The sequence below is a fragment of the Pyrus communis genome, chromosome 3, assembly GCF_963583255.1.
Source record: "Pyrus communis chromosome 3, drPyrComm1.1, whole genome shotgun sequence".
NCBI lineage: Eukaryota > Viridiplantae > Streptophyta > Magnoliopsida > Rosales > Rosaceae > Pyrus > Pyrus communis.
In genome coordinates, this window is record NC_084805.1 from 15,433,008 (window position 1) to 15,449,597 (window position 16,590).

General features: G+C 37.4%; 1 protein-coding gene and 1 pseudogene across 1 annotated transcript; both read right to left on the minus strand.

Annotated features, from left to right (window-relative positions):
• Positions 1 to 474: 474 nt before the first annotated feature.
• LOC137728260 (F-box/LRR-repeat protein 10-like) lies at positions 475 to 1,568 on the minus strand (annotated as a pseudogene).
• Positions 1,569 to 3,490: 1,922 nt separating this feature from the next.
• LOC137730299 (serine/threonine-protein kinase STY46-like) lies at positions 3,491 to 10,566 on the minus strand. Its single transcript, XM_068469365.1, has 16 exons — positions 10,361 to 10,566; positions 9,853 to 9,967; positions 9,030 to 9,106; positions 8,750 to 8,869; positions 8,252 to 8,309; positions 7,092 to 7,202; positions 6,831 to 6,881; positions 6,446 to 6,621; positions 6,221 to 6,328; positions 5,755 to 5,828; positions 5,480 to 5,655; positions 5,255 to 5,350; positions 4,150 to 4,230; positions 4,012 to 4,065; positions 3,650 to 3,784; positions 3,491 to 3,562 (listed from the first exon to the last, which is right to left on the minus strand). Exons 1-16 carry the CDS (start codon positions 10,564 to 10,566, stop codon positions 3,491 to 3,493), a joined length of 1,710 nt encoding a protein of 569 aa, XP_068325466.1.
• Positions 10,567 to 16,590: the final 6,024 nt, after the last annotated feature.

Consider the following 16,590-nt stretch of genomic DNA (forward strand, 5'->3'; position numbering starts at 1 on the left):
TGTGGGAGAGGTATAAAAGAAATGTATCAATACAAATAATGATAACTATAAATAGTTTACATTATTTCACTTTCAAGATTTTGTCTTCGTTCATTTTTCTTTATTGTTTCCCTCCCTCCCGTGAACCACCTTTTTTCATCCCTCATTTCCTTCATATGCTTACTTCATATCTAACGCACAATTGTAAAAACAAAAATAAAAATAATTATCAAACAAGCTCTAAAGTTTAAACTTTGGTGTAGATCATACAACACCTAGTAAAACACTAATCAATAAACCATGATACATTTTGCAAATGGTGTATTGTCTCGATGAATTCCTCTTCATCCCACTGCGTTTCAGGTTCAAATCCTCACCACTCCCCTTAATCGAGTTTAGAGTACTAAATCGTTCGTCATGAAAAACCATGATACGTTCTATAGTTTCAACAGAACCACCATTATAAACAATAACATGATGAAACTAAGTGTCCGATCACGCCACTGCCTCTGCGTTCACCATATCGTCATCAACATAGTCATCTTCTGCAAGCCACAGTTCAAGGTCGTCCATCTCATCAAAGTCGTGCATGTAAACATCATCGGCAGTATCCCCTTGCTGAACTCCCAGCTCCTCACCACGGCGTGAAACATGCAAGAACGGTCTACTTGGAGCCAAAGCATCTACCATATCTCTATTTACACTACCCGTAACTCCCAACCATCTCAGCCTTGGAAAATATGGTTTCTTCAACCACCAAAACGAAAGCGGGGTAATCCCACCACAATTAAACAGATCCAACAACCTTAAGCAGTTACCATGCCACCTCTCCTCGTCAACTTGCATAGATGCTAATGCCATTACTGCAGTGTCACCTATGAGTGGGCATTGCCGCATGCGCAGTTCAAGTAGCGGAATCCTACTCTTTGCCAGTAATAAAACTGCATTATCGGGGAGATTAGGAAGATTGGACAAGTCTAATTATTGCAACTCCAACTTGGAAGAGCCATCAGATAGAGCAGTGATACAATTATCCGTAAGTTTCTTGCATCCTCTAACGGCCAATGAAATTAGTGAACTTATAACCACTGGTCTCAAATACAATAATCCCACATCACTAATATCAGAGCAATCTAGCAACAATGTCTTTACTTTTGGAAGAGTGCTTGTGGCTCGGAGGGATTCATCCCCGAGGTTTCTGCAATCTCTCAAATCCAAAACTTCCAGATCCTTGTTAGACGCCAACCTAGTCACTGCATGGTTGGTTAAAAGAGTGCACCGTCTCAAGCTAACATGTGTTAAAGAAAGGGAAGTTGCAGAAATGTCATGAAAAACCAAATCGATTAATTGAGTCCCATGAGACACCCTAAGCTTATATAATTGGAGCAAGAACGCAGGATCGTTTTGAAACCTGTCTGTAACACGACAGAAGCCACTTAGAAATATGATTTCCATGTTTTTGCACTTGTCAGCCAATAAGAGGAGCCAAGATCATTTACTCTTCTAAAATGGGTAATGACACGCTCCTTTCTCCTAACCAATGAGAGATGCTTCAACTTCCCATGCTGATTAATCTGTTGAACGCCAGAAAAGAATTATAGGTTACTATGCCTAGCATCATCTTTTTTTCCTTCCTAAATTATGTGTTACTATGCCGGTGTACTTTCTTTATGCACGAGAGTTCGATACTCATTTTATAACTTACATTAGTTTAAAATATACTTTTGTTGGCCACTTAATTCTAGAGTTTAGTGGTATTTTTCTTCATTTGTAAGTGAGAGACCTTAGGTTCGGTTCTCGCCAAAGATCAATTTGAACAACATTATTGTTAGCCCATTGTGAGGCTTATCTCAATCCCACACCCCTTAGTGTAGATAATATCATTTGTTCGCCACTTAGTACCACGGTCTAGTGGTATTCCTCTTCATTTGTAATTGAGAAGTCTTAGGTATGATTCTCGCCAAATGCGAATTTGAACCACATTATTGAAAGTTTATTATGAGACTAAGCCTGCTCCCTTCTCCCTTAATGTGAATAATATTGTTTGTTAAGGAAAAAAAAAAACAAGGATTTCGTTGGTATCAGAAATTAACACTTTGGAGGCCTAACCCAATTCTAGCACCTACCGTGATGCTCCCATTTCGAACTAATTTAATCTTACATAGGAGGAGATTGAGCTGTAAACTGGGTTGACTTTGGCACCCGTGTCCATTTCACAATCTGTATTAAACCTTAAAAGGTCCGTTTGGATTGCTAATAAGCACTTTTACTACAAGTGTTTCTCTGTGCGACGCATGTTTTATCGTCGCGCGAAGGTGAGGTCGTCATGCAAAGACATTTTGCACCATGTAAGTGTTGTCTTCGTGCAAAGATCTTTTGCACGACGCAGGTTGTCCTTTCATTGCGTAAACCCTGCTTTCATTGTCTTTGCACGACGAAGGTTTCGTTGGGCTAATTTTCATGCAACAGTTTTTTACTTTGCGCGACGAAGGTACCTACGTCGCACAAACTGTTTTTTGTACTAGTGTGTGTGATAGTAGCCAAAGACTAAACTACAATCGTAGCTGAGGGCTAAACTCATGTTCGAAGATCATCCACATGAAATCTTACATGTTTGTTTGTATCATACCAATGATGTCACATGAATTTTTGCAAAAGAAATATTCTTCCTGTACAAATTCAGATGATGTGTTTGTAGAGAAAAAAAAAAAGGGGCATCTGTGGGTGCAAAAATTAAGGCTTAAGCAATGAGCCAGTACCTAAATTTGGGAGAGTGTAGCAAGAATAAAGGAGCATGATCAAACACTTCCATGGAATATGGAACATGGAGAAATAAGGGGAAAGTGGAACTTGGAGCCCAAGTATTTTATGTCTATAAAGGAACTAGAATCCCATGAGAACAGGGAAGGAAAAAAAGAAAGTATCAGATAGCTTAACAATGTCTTGCAATTATTTTGAACAAAAATTAACTTGAGCGTCGGAGTGTTTTTTTGTAGGTCCCCTCCTCTCTCATTGATGGCGAGCGAAGATGGTGTCGTGGACTTCTCATCACAGTTACAGGATTTACTTGTTGGAAGATTGGAGGATCTGACTAAAAAGTACTTCTAAATTTTCCTGCCAAAAGAGCTTTAAGTTAACAGTTTCTGCCAAAGGAGCTTTTAGTTAAATATTCCCAAATAGATTCTAAATCGTATTACATACGAGTGAAAAGTAATGAAGTCACATTAATAAGATATTGTCATTGTTGTCCACTTTTGCATCGAAAGAAACTCACGACAACATTATCGTTGTTAAACATCACAACAACATGTTCATCCAACCCACTACCATTACATTCGGAACTGCTGCTACGATATGAAAACGCAAAATAAATAAATAAAAAGGCAGAATGGCTCTAACAAGTTAATGGTCGGACGTAGCACTGTACATGGTACGTGAAATGGTTGGGGAATTCCCCGCACTGCACTAATTCCTTTTGATAAGTAGAGTCATAAACATCTGCTTGCCTTGGTTAGTGATGACCCCGTCTCAGGACGGACAGAAATCCTCCCGATGATTTGTGTCGTTCCACTCCATCACCAATCTGTTCAATAAACTTGGTTTAGTAGTCACCTTTGCTCATATTATTTTAATACATGTTTTGCCAAGTAACTGCAACCAGAATGTATACCTGTTCGGCTAATGCCTGCAGAATCTCTATGATTTCTGAGAAATCAGGTCTTGATGCTGGATCTTGCTGCCAGCATTTTTCAAGCAGCTCGGCAAGCTTGGGAGGAGTATTCTTTGGGATGGTCGGCCGTAAGCCCTGGAAAGACGGTAGGCAAACTTATTCACAGTCCATCGTTTGAATAAAAGATGTACCAGTCAAAGGGATTATCATTTTTCTCCCTGGGCGGGCACTAAGCCAGTTACACAAGTGGTTTCAACTCCCAACGATTAATTAGTGATCAAGAAAACTAATCGTAGCTCAACAAGGGTAGAAGAATATGTGTCTGGTCACTAACTAAACAAAATTGTAGAATGATAGTGTACCTTTTGGGCAACTCCGACGGCTGCTTGTAACGGGGTCAAGTATTCATATGGAAGCTGCCGATTTAAACAGAAGAAATCATAAACAAGAGCAATAGTAAAAGAAATGATAAAATAAATGATGCTATCGACAAGCAATACCTTTCCAGTCAGTAACTCCCATAACACAACTCCAAAGCTAAAAATATCCGCCTTGTGATCATATGCCTTGTGTTCTATAACCTTCAATGGAAAACAACTGTTGTAAGGAAATGCCAACTAGAATTCATGTAATAGGAAAACACAGACAGACTCATGGCGGAAATTTGAGCGACTTGCGAATAACCATTTTCTTAAACGTTGCTTTCATTTTCAAGCGCATTCTTCAATAGAAACTTAAAAAAAATGATAATAATAATAATGTTATGATATAATAAAATGTGATACGTAGGAAGGACATCCGAAGTTACAAAGAGAGCTGTGCGCATGAGAAACCCTAGGGTACAACCCAGATTAGTCTAATACTCCATGCTGACTACTTAATTGATGACAAAGGTTGCCAATTGCTCATCATTAAGGTTTACCCGCACAGATGCCGATGGGGCACTTAGTTTATATATTTTAATTATGTGAAAATTAAACTATGTAGTCTAATAATCATCTCAGATAATGATAGGGAGGCTAAATTTTGTAAATAAAATTTTGAAAACTAAATGAAATGGAAGTTGATGATTGAATTATTATTTAAACGATGATAAACGTGTTCATTTCTATTGATGAAATATTATTTAGTTTGCAAATTTTGTCTACAAATTTATTCTCCTTAACAGTACCCATCTATCTCTCTCTTGTTAGACTATTAATTTGGACCAGAAATTCAAACTTGATTTCTAATTGGCGAACATAACAGCGCCTATAAGATATGTATACGTATACACTAAATGCTGATGGAGTTCTTTATTTCTATTTAATATTAGGGAAAATTTAAACTATGTAGCCTATTAATCTCTCTCTCTCTCTCTCTCTCTCTCTCTCTCTCTCTCTCTCTCTCTCTATTGTTAGACTATCAATTAGGACCAAAAATTTAAACTTGATTTCTGATTGGTCAACATAACAGCTCCCTATAATATATGTATACCCTAAACCCTAACACCATCCTTCTCTTTGTGCATTTGTGCTAGTCTGTATATATATTCACACACAGATATAAAACTTAAATGATGAAATGAACGAAAACATTCCAGAATTTTCAAGTGGAAGTACAGACCTCCGGAGCCATCCACCTATAAGTCCCAGTTTCTGCTGTCATTACTCCAGATTGAGATTTTACTCTAGCAACCCCGAAATCAGCAACCTTAACAACCTGTAAAGTGATGCATATATCAAAAAAGCTTTAGAAATGGTAGGTTAATGATCATTAAAGTATTAGCAGCTAAACTAGACAAAGAATTACTTTTCTAACTTTGATTAAAGTATCATGAGGGTCTCTTACTTCATTTTCATCCATCAAGAGATTGGCGGCTTTTAAATCCCTGTGGATTATGTTATTTTGATGCAAGTAGGTCATTCCTTTGGAAACATCAATTGCGACCTTGAGCAAGGATGGAAGCTTAAAAACTCCCTTTTGCTTATGCAAGTAGTCATACACACTTCCACCGGACATATATTCTGCCATACGACGAGAATAAATCTTCAAAAAAGGGAACTAATAACTACCATTATTTGAAAATATCAAGTCATCAAAGTTACACAATCATTGTAACTTACCTGTTACAATGCACAAACTTGGATGCTTGGTACACGCACCAATGAATTGTACAACATTCTTGTGTCGAACTTTCCTACAAGTTTCAGAAATCTTTTGTCAAATTAGAAGAGAAAAACATATTGTGGAAAGAAATTATAGTAGATTTCAACCACTTCCTCGTTTCCTTAAACAAGAAAAGAAAACTGTTAAGAGAACAACCAACATTTAAAAGAATGTTACATGACAAACACAAACATTTAAAAGAATACAAATCAAATTAAAAATATTTAGAAGATCAAGTGAGCATGCATTTCTTATGATTCCCAACAATTGTAGAGACCACACCTATTCATGTCCCTAAAACATACCAGCCTAGTATCTCTCCGGGATTCAAAGCGCTATATATAGCTCGCATGGCTATTGATTCAGGGCAAAGTCAAGTTCAATGTAAATGGTGCACAAGTAGGATAATATAAATTGATATACCTCATAATGTAGACTTCCTGGGCAAAATCTTTCAGCATATCTGGATTTACACACTCGGGCTTGAGGACTTTAATGGCAACTTCTTGAGTACAATATGTACCTTTATATCTGATAAAAGATCCAAAGTCAACCGCCACTCAAAAGTGCATGCTTGGCTGGGAGGGAACAAAAAAAAGGGAAAAAACCAATCCAAACAGTACAATTATCTTATAATGCAAAACTTACAAATCTCCACAGGACCCAGATGCAACTTTATTCCCAAACTTCAACTGTCTAGGATCAAGTTCCCATACATCAGTCCCATCATTAGGTATTTCAAGATGATCAGGTTCAGTTTTGATCACTACTTGATCGTGCTCGCTGCCAAAAGATGATGATCGATGAGTTGGCGGCCACAGCCTCTGCACATAAATACAAAGTTCAAATGAATGATGCATTCCTCATGAAATTGCATGTAGATCATCGGAAGGTAAAGGTTACAGTATAGGGAAAAGATACGGATGCACCTCAATTAAAATAAGATGAAAGAAACATTATACAGATGGGACATCACTCGTTGTAATCCTCCCTACTCAATCGAAAAAGAAATTAACTAGTAGAATAGAATCACCTCAATCTTTAAAACTTCCTTTTGTATTGCGATCTTAAGCTTCTCTGTTTCCTGTTTCAAGAACAAGTTGGCCAACGTAGTTTCTTATTGTAAATAAAATAAAAAACTGCTGCTTGCAGACTGTTTGGAAAAGCCTGAAGTTGTAATACTTCTTCGGTAAAACACTATTGAATCAAAATCATGTTTACCTTCTTAGGCAAACAAATGCTTTATTAAAAACCAAGCAATTGAATTGAATTGTCTAAAATTATGTGTATGTACCTCGTAACGCCATCCATCAACAACAAAGACATCCAAGGAGTAACCATCTAATGTGGAAAAAGCATGAGCTTCTTGGATGTTCAGCCCAACCTCCGCAAGCAAGGAAGTTAACTGCCAAATTTATCATGAGTGATGACCAGGAAGTATAAGAGGTACTGGTGTGTGAAGATATAATATTTAGAGAAAAACTATGTATTTCATGTGCGTGACCCTCATATAGAGGCAAAATCAAGTTGAAAATATGTGAATTTATGTTTTTACCAGTGTTTGAAAAAGAAAAAAAAAAAGAGCCTTGAGGCGTGCCTAGGTGGCTTTGGAGGCAGGGCGGGGATGAAAACGCCTCTGCCAGCAGGAGTAGGCTTGAACTTACCAAGACGTGTTTGAGGCAAGCCTAGGTGGCTGAGGTGCTTGATTGGGTATTCCCAGGACCCTTCAACAGTTAAAAATCTTGCTTGAAATTTCCTGGGGACCCCTCTAAGTCGAAGATTGGGCTTTGCCCATTGCCTTTGTAAAAGAGGTGAGGCGGCATCTTCACAAAGAAGAAGAGTTTTTCTTTTTTAATGACTTGGCGCCATTTTGGCTAGGTCTATAACCCCCAACAGATCCCCCTTCTTCCCCATCCCAATGCCCGATTCTCCCATAACCATATTCACAGTTCACCCAATCCCCAATCCCCAATTCACCAATTCCCCAATTCCTCGAACCCTAAATTATCAATCCCAATCCCATATTTCAATTTTACCCCAATCTCATAATTCAATTTGTTTCAAAATTCTCCACACCACCAAAATTTGTTCAAAATTCAAGTGAGTTTTTTGGTATTCTAATCTCAATTTGGTCTTTGATTGCTTGTTTGATTGTTGATTAATTTGTTTATCAAAGTATTATATTTTTATAATATTAAAAACTTTGGTCATGTGAGGCTTTGCCTCAAGCCTCAAGGCTTTCGCCTAGGTGGAGCTATTCATGAAACTCCTCGCCTACGCCTTAGCCTTTTAAAACATTGGTTTTTACATTAGTAATTTGCGACATTTCCAAGCTCAAAGTGTGCTTGTCGCCATAAGCTTAGCTCACATAAGTCCCCACACACACACGTAGGGGTTCAAAAAATCTTATGATGATGACTTGGTTTTAATGTCAACTAAGAAATTGTCAAATACCTGACTGAGTAGTTTTGGCTTATCGTCTGTTGAGAAAGTGATTTCATGCGTTATGGGCCTACATCATTGTCCATCATGAATAAAACACATTAATATTCATCTGCAAGTGCAGTCACTTTGCTTCACTAGTGTAATTAGAAAGCATGAGCATAAAATATAGTTGATTTACCAATGGTCAGGTTCACTTAAAATTTCAGTTATGAAAAATGAAAATAAAAGTTTAAGCATCGATAAGTACAGTTAATATAGCTAGCATGGATCACTGGTAACATGCAGCGCATCAAGCATGCAAAAAATTCCATTAACAGAACCCAATAGCAAATAAGTCCATGGCTAAGATCAAACCAATTTAAAGGAAATAATTCCCAGACCCTTTCATAAACCAAGTTTAAATGGGAAAGTGAAAATATTGTAGTCAAAACTCATGAGCCAAACTAAAGTCTTTCAGAAAGAGAGATGCAGTAAAAACATATTTACTCGAGACAAATAGCTATTTACCAAGTAAACTGAGTTCTGGCATGTACAGCATGTTCAGCATCATGATCTTCAGATTTATTTGCCTCAAGTGCAAGGGCTTCGAGGTTAGGAGATGAGCCAAACGCTGGTGGGGGATGTATACTGATATTTGAAAAACCAGCTGGAGTTGTCAGTAATGTTTGACAGTGCAGTAGGATGACAGAAAAGAAGGTAAACACCTTTTATTCACAGACTATATGCGTTAAATCTTGAAGCTACATTAAAAATTTGGATACACTTTTAGGAAACTAAATAAGATTACCTTTGTCTGTTATATATGTTTGAACTTTGGGCAGCATCTTTACCCGGATCTGTATTCATATCTGCGATAGAATGAACCTACACGATATTGTGATTCCCAGAATGTATGAGGTCATGCAGCAAAGTTTAGGAAGATGATGAATGGGCATAAATGTCTGTACAACTAATTTATATAAAGAACTAGAAGAAAAAAGGAAGAAATTATTAGGGAAGTTCCATCAGGAGATGAAACTTAAGACTTTGTTTGAATTTGGATTTTTCAACTGTTCATTTAATCATTTGTATTCTTAAAATTTTATGCTTCTAGGGGTGCCAAATTCCCCCTCCCCCCACCACGTAAAGAAAGCATGTAGCTATGAGATAAATAACCTAGTTTTAACGGAAAGCTACTAGACTCTCACAACACGACCAACAATTAATGAGACCCTAAGCTAGTAAGATCAACAGATCTAATCTTACTCAAGGATAGCCACTAAGAAACTAAGCTGCACGGAGAAACCAATTCCAAATAGAACCCTTCAAGGAGAAATCATTCTTAAGGATTTAAGGTCGTTAAACGAGCACTCCTTAGCACAACACTAACAACTTCGAATGTGACATGATGAACATTCCATGAGTTAGGTAGTGTAGTCACAAGTGGGGCCTGGTCCAAATCCGATTTCTAAGCTTAATCAAGAAAAGATCTCACAAAATCTGCGGTGACATTAACGATGCACCGGCCACAGAAATGACAAGATAAACAGGCTAGCACTCAAGCATCAATGGCAACAAAATCTTTTACAATCGACGCAGCAGTAGGTCAGATATGTAGTCGATCATCTAACCTGTACAAGGCGGACTTCGATCGCTGGTCTATGAGCAGGATCATGAGCCAAATGCAGTAATCTTTTGTGCATAAGCACATCTTCTGCCCTCTCCACATTCACATCCAACGCATACCTATAAATACGCGAGTACAATCAAATGTCTCAACTCATCAAAAAGCTGTTTGTGATTCTACAAAATAGTAAACCGCGAGTAGTGAAGCGATTACCAGTAGAATAATGTGTTTGAGGATTGCTAAATCTGCTTTATTTTGTACTGTTTGGATCAATAGAAAAATACGTAATAACGTAGCAGAAAATGAAAGGAAAATTCCAGATACAAATTTCCATATGCAAGATTCAGAAACAAATTTTCAAAAAGCAGATTCGAAATCAGCAAAAAAATCTTAGTAAAAATAATGATAAGAAATTAATGCTAGTAAGACTAATATATATACATGCATAGATAATATATACAAATAAATAATTCAAGAAAAAAATCAAGACAAATATTGGGAGTAAAAGGTACCGAGTGGGGAGGCGATTGAAGTGAGCCCAAAGCTCGTCGTCGAAGCCCGGGCAAATAGCCTCGTCGTTTTTGGAGTCCTTGAGGCGGCGGAGGACCTCATTGTAAACCCCCACCTTCTGCCTCTGCTGGCGAGACTGAGCCGGAGAAGATGACGAGTTGTTCAGCGCTCTACTCCTGCAGCTCTCGCTGTTGTCCTCCATCACCATTGGCGGCGAGCGCGACGGAATTGAGTAAACGGAGGAAGAAAAAATGGCGGAGAGAGAAAGTGAGAGGGAGGATCGTCGGTTGGTTTTTTTCTTTTTACGTGAAACGACGAACAGCTGGGTCTATATGCGGAGGATTTCAGAGTGAGGGTCGAAACCGAAAACTTAAATAATAATATAAATAAATAAATTACAACAACAATGAAATTAAAATTAAATTTTTGTACGGCGTAGTGCGCACCGTTGGCGTGTGAAATTGATTAATTAACAATTTAATTAATCTTGAAATGTCATGTGAAGTTACACACTTTTTTTCTTTCAGTTTGTCATATCATCGAAAATTTTAAGTCATTTTGTCATATCAACTTTTCAAAATTATTAATTCGTCATCTTACACTAATATCGTTAAGTTTTTCATCCAAAATAAGTCATGTGTCTCACACATTACTTATGCTCTGGGTTATTTCAGATTTTTGACCTTCTTTTCACAAGTTCTTCATTTCTCTTTTGTACAAATCTTTAAATTTTGGTTAGTTTAAAAACATAGCGTTGTAGTTGTAAGCTTTGAGAAATCAACATGGTCAATCATGTCGAAACGTGGTTATTAATCATGGCCATCCCTTTCATTTCATTGCTACATATCAAAAATATTAGTCCATTGTCTGATCATGTTCAAAATCAAAGCACTATATAAGAAATGAGAAAATATTACTTTCAGTTCACAACATTTACAACTGATTTCCTTCAAATTTAATGGTTTTCAGAGAAAACTTAACAGAGTTAGGATGATATGACAGATTAACGGATAATGAGGTGTTGAAATGCCCAAAACTACCCTGAACAAAGTCATGACTTATTTTGAATGGAAAACATAATGGAGCTAGAGTGACATGATAAATAAATTAATTATTTCGAAAAATTGTTATGACAAAACGCTTGATATTTTAGTTCATATGATAAATTGTAAAAAGTGTATAAGTACTTGTGGCATAAAAAAATTTCCCATTGATTTATTAACATGAGAAAAGATTTCATGAGATGTCACTCCATCAATTGTAGTGTGCCATCAACCAGCATAAGTTAATAACGGATTAGATTAGATTATGGTTTGGATTCGTTACAATACGAAAGTGACGATGAGACTGGAAACTGGTGAAGGTTTTACCCATACATACTCGTGTCTTATTTGTATTTTATTTTGACGTTTCTTTCCATTGGAATGAAGTACTCTGTGTTTTTGCATATTGTAATTGCTTGAACATGTAATTTTGTATATTGCGCATTCCAAAAATAAAATTACCAATCTCACAGAAAACTAATTTCGTATACATTAGGGTAGCGAATTGGCACTTCTCTTTTAAGCTATATGCGCTCCAAACTTGAATTTTTTACGGTAAAGACACTAGCCTTAGACCATCTCCAATGGTGGCTTATAACCTAAATTTTCCCTTCCCCCCCCCCCCAAAAAAAATCCACTCCAACCCAAAACCTAAACCAAACCTAAAACCTAAAATTTAAAATGAACCCAAATACCAGTCACAAATTTAGCCCACAAATTGAAGTGGGACCCACGGATGAGAGTGAAAAGTGGGTTGTGAAGCCCACACCCCAAAACCCAATCTCACTCACGCGCATGAACAGTGCATCTGAAGGCCCACCCACATGGATTGTCCCATCTGCTATTAGTTTTACTGTAGCCCAACGGCTACTTTTCTTCATCCAACGGTCTAGGTTCAAATTATTTGCTTTAAGTTTTATATTTATATATTTATTGAATCCAACGGCTTAGATCGAATATAATCAAATCTAACGGTAAAAAAAAAGATCTAACGGTCCAAATTTAAATCCAACGGCTAAAATAATTTAAAAAAATTATTTAACTTAAAATTGAACCAAAAACTCTATAAATACCTATGTATTTGTTCAAACATCCACACAATACTCGCTTTTCCCCTACAATTTTTCCAATTTTTCCTTCTACCATTTCTTCTCATTTCCAAAATTTTTGAGATGGTAAAAGAGCATGTTAGAGGTCGGAATTGGACCTTTGACGAAGATATTGCTTTATGTTTGGCATGGATTTCTGTTAGCGAAGATGGTGTCGTCGGCACCAATCAAAATAGAAAGGTTTTGTGGGGTAAAATTGTTGATAAGTTCCGTGAAAACTCCAATGCAGGTCGAAGGGAAGTTGGTGGTGTTTATGATCGATAGAAGATTATCAACATAGCGTGCACTTTGTGGAAGGGAAGCTTGGAGAGAGAGAGCCATGGTTGACATGCCTAGTGGAAGGGGCGCCTCAGAAATTGTGAGTTTCTTTATTGATATTTTCGTTGTCATGTACATAATAGTATTTTGCAACTAATTGTTTTTATGTATTTGTTGCATAGGGTGACAAAGCAATGGCAATTTATAAGACAAGAACTACACCAAAAAATCAAGCTTTTAAGTTGCATCATGCTTGGAACATCCTCAAGGATTGTTCGAGATGGGGAACCGATGCGAATCAACAATGTGGAAGATTATTTCATAATGAAGCCCCACCCCCAAATGATGTCAATGAAGGTGTGAATTTTGCCGACAATGAAGGTGTCGACCAAATGAGCCCAACTTCTTCTTTTCCAAGGCCCCCAGGTAGAGATAAGCAAAAGGAAGCAAAGAGAAAAAGGAAGTCCCAAGATCCGATACGTGCACAATTTGCTAGCGAAATGGCAAGAATGAACGAAAACCAGTGCCGTCGGCAAGAAGAATCGGCCCAAATGTTTTATTAATTGTCTTTTTTTTTTCTTTTTTTTTTTTTTTAAGTTTATATGGTTTATCATGATTTTCATGTATTGATTTAGTGATTTTTCAAAATTTATCGGAATTTAAATATTTTTAGGTTAAAATGTTCATAAAATTAATTTAAGATAGTCTACATAATTTTTTTTTTCAAAAAAGTTAATTTAAAAAGAAATTAGCCTTAATTCATTCTTTGATAATCTAGGGCCAAAATGGTTGAAGTAGAAAAACTGTTTCTGGGCTAAAACCTAAATTTTTTGGGCTAAATATTTTTAGGTTTTAGGTCACCATTGGAGGTAGGGCTGGTTTGGTATTGCTGTGCTTTGAAAAAAAGCTGATTCTGCTGTGCTGTGAGAATAAGCGGTTGTGAAATAAAGCAGCAGAGTGTTTGGTAAATTTTTTTGTAAAAGTGCTTTTGAAAAAAAAAAAAAGTATTATAGTGTTTGGTAAACTTTTATGTAAAACAGATGTGAAAAAAACCGATTTTTCAAAGCTGAGTTTTGCAGCTTCTTGTTTTTGGCTTTTTCTTCACCCAAAACTGTGAAAAAAAGCTGAAGCTGAATGTTTACCAAACACAAAAACAGCTCCTAGCTTTTTTTGATACCAGTTATTTTCAGAATCACCTCAGTACCAAACCAGGTCGTAGTCTTATGGTATAATAGTATATTTGAATAAACGATTGTGATTCACAATGTTGTATCCCACATCGCCCGTGAGGGCGTGGTCTTTGGGCCTTATATGTCCATGCCTGGTGGTACCTTTCAAGGAGGCCTTTTGGAGCTGCGGCTTGCAAAAACAAAACCGTGAGGTAGCCCTGCTGTCTGCGACATAGTCCAGGGCAGGGAATGCCAAAGCGGACAATATCTTTGCGAGGGAGACCGGGATGTGACAATTTGGTATCAGAGCCAGACTCACGGTCGTGGTGTGCCGACGAGGACGTCGGGCTCCCTAAGGGGGGTGGATTGTTGTATCCCACATCGCCCGTGAGGGCGTGGTCTTTGGGCCTTATATGTCCATGCCTGGTGGTACCTTTCAAGGAGGCCTTTTGGAGCTGCGGCTTGCAAAAACAAAACCGTGAGGTAGCCCTGCTGTCTGCGACATAGTCCAGGGCAGGGAATGCCAAAGCGGACAATATCTTTGCGAGGGAGACCGGGATGTGACACACAATTTGATAACATATCAGGTAAGGAAAGAGATTGTTACTACGATTTCTATCTTGACCACCGGTGTTGATTAACCGTGGGGCATGTCTAAATTTATGGGTTGTAATGTTTAAGATTTGTACATGGACCCGATTGAGTTTTTAAAGTGATACTTTTTATGGATTTAGTAGACTTCTATTTTTATGGATGAGTTTTCATAAAATTCCGTAGACTTTTAATTATATAATTTTGTGGAAAAGAAGGGTGTTAAATGACTTTTGCAGAATTCTAAAGAGTTCAATGATGAAATATTTTATAATTATGTGGATTTGTCATGGATATTTAATTACCAATCTATTAATGAGCATTATTACTTTTTTACTTCTCATTATTGAATTGGTAATCATAACCATGACAAAGTAAGGTGGTTGTGGCAACAATAGTGGTAAAAGTTTCACGTGGTGATTGTCGGGATAATGGTAGTAAAGTTGGTGTTTCTGGTGTGATAATAGCAGGGGTGGTGATTGTGATGGCGGGGTGATGTTCGGGTGGTGGAGAACTAAGGATGGGGTGGTAATGATGGTGATAAATGTGGCGGTCATGGTGATGGTGGTGTTGGTGGTGGTGGTCAAATCGAGTAGGGTTGGTGATAATGCCAATGACAACAATGGTGGTTGTGGCGGTGTCGGTAGGGATGAAGAAGAGTCACGGTAAGGTGGTGGTGAAGACATGGTGGTGGAAGTGGTGTTAATGATAGTCATTGCATTATGCGACTTGTGTAGGCTCTCAAAAAGTCATAATTGATCATACACCAAGATATTCATAGACTTTCTATAAGTCATAAAAGTCTTCATTCAATGCATGGTGACTTTTGTTAACTTCTTAAAGATCTATATTGAATACACTTGAATTTAAAACCAAACAAAGTTCATCATACTCCATATATAATAGAGAAATGCTAAGGAGACTCTCTCAAAGTGGGAGTCTTCAAAGTGGGAGTCTCCATGAACTATTCGTCACCTCACAGTTTAACGTTAATTATGTGTCAATATTATTGTAAAAAACATAAGTTGACAGATAGTAGATGGAGAACCCCACTTTTGAGAAAGTTGCTTAGCATTTCTCCCCCTAATTAGTTCTATGTATCCGTGACGCCAAATCCACCTTCTCCTTAGCTAATGAGACGTCTCCGAATTCCCTCCCTCTCCACTCACATTTTCTCACAATTACCAAAGGTCCAAAAGGAAGACACAAAGTAGCATATTCGGAGGCGACCACTGATTTTGATAAGCTTGTGGCACAAAGACAATTCTACCCCTCAATCACTTTTTAGTTTTTCATATTGGTCCCTCCTGTACAATAAACATGCCCCATCAAGAAGAGAGACGGCTTAAGTATTGTCTCCAAATTGTTTGGAGGAAGGGTGGACCACAAGACATGCACTGAGGGTTATAAATGTAATTTCATGTTGAAAATTAGAAAGCAGTTGGGCTTAGGGGTGTGCTATTCACACTTTTTTTTACTTCTCATACATTCCTTGTTAATTTTTGTCTGTTAATCATCTTCAATTCATCCGATCCGACGGCCGAAAATTAGAAAGGTGTGTGAGAAGTAAAAAGAGGTATGTGGATATCACACCTCTTGGGTTTAAACTTAAAGAATTCATAAGAAGAACGTGAGGGGCATAGCCGCAGAGGTGACTCCATCTCTTACTTTATACCAAGAATCTAAGTCACCATCATCAACGGTTTGCTTTTGGGATCATTGCCACTGGGCTTAAGATGGGCCACTTGATCAACGATTTGACACCATGTCCGTCTTTCTGTTCCCTTTGATATATATAATTTATCACCTTCTTAGTATAAACGTCTAGACACACGACTGATCGGGTGACAAATTGTGATTTGCAAAGCAAGACGATGCATACCAGCCAACAATGAGTTTTCATGATAATTTTGCAACAAGTAGGTTAGCCCAAAGTTCGGAATTAAAATCTAAAGTTCAACTTGTTGACGTGTACATGATTACTAGGCAAGGTTTTTATTTTATTTTATTTTTTATTTTTTATTTTTAATTTTTTTTTCTTCTTCTATCGACTAGACAACAT

Coding starts and splice junctions, on each gene's coding strand:
- LOC137730299 (XM_068469365.1), bottom strand. CDS start 10,566: ATGGTGATGGAGGACAACAGCGAGAGCTGCAGGAGTAGAGCGCTGAAC. Junction 6,329..6,445: donor TCTGGGTCCTGTGGAGATTT/GTAAGTTTTGCA, acceptor ATCTTTTATCAG/ATATAAAGGTACATATTGTA. Junction 3,563..3,649: donor TGCAGGCATTAGCCGAACAG/GTATACATTCTG, acceptor TTTATTGAACAG/ATTGGTGATGGAGTGGAACG.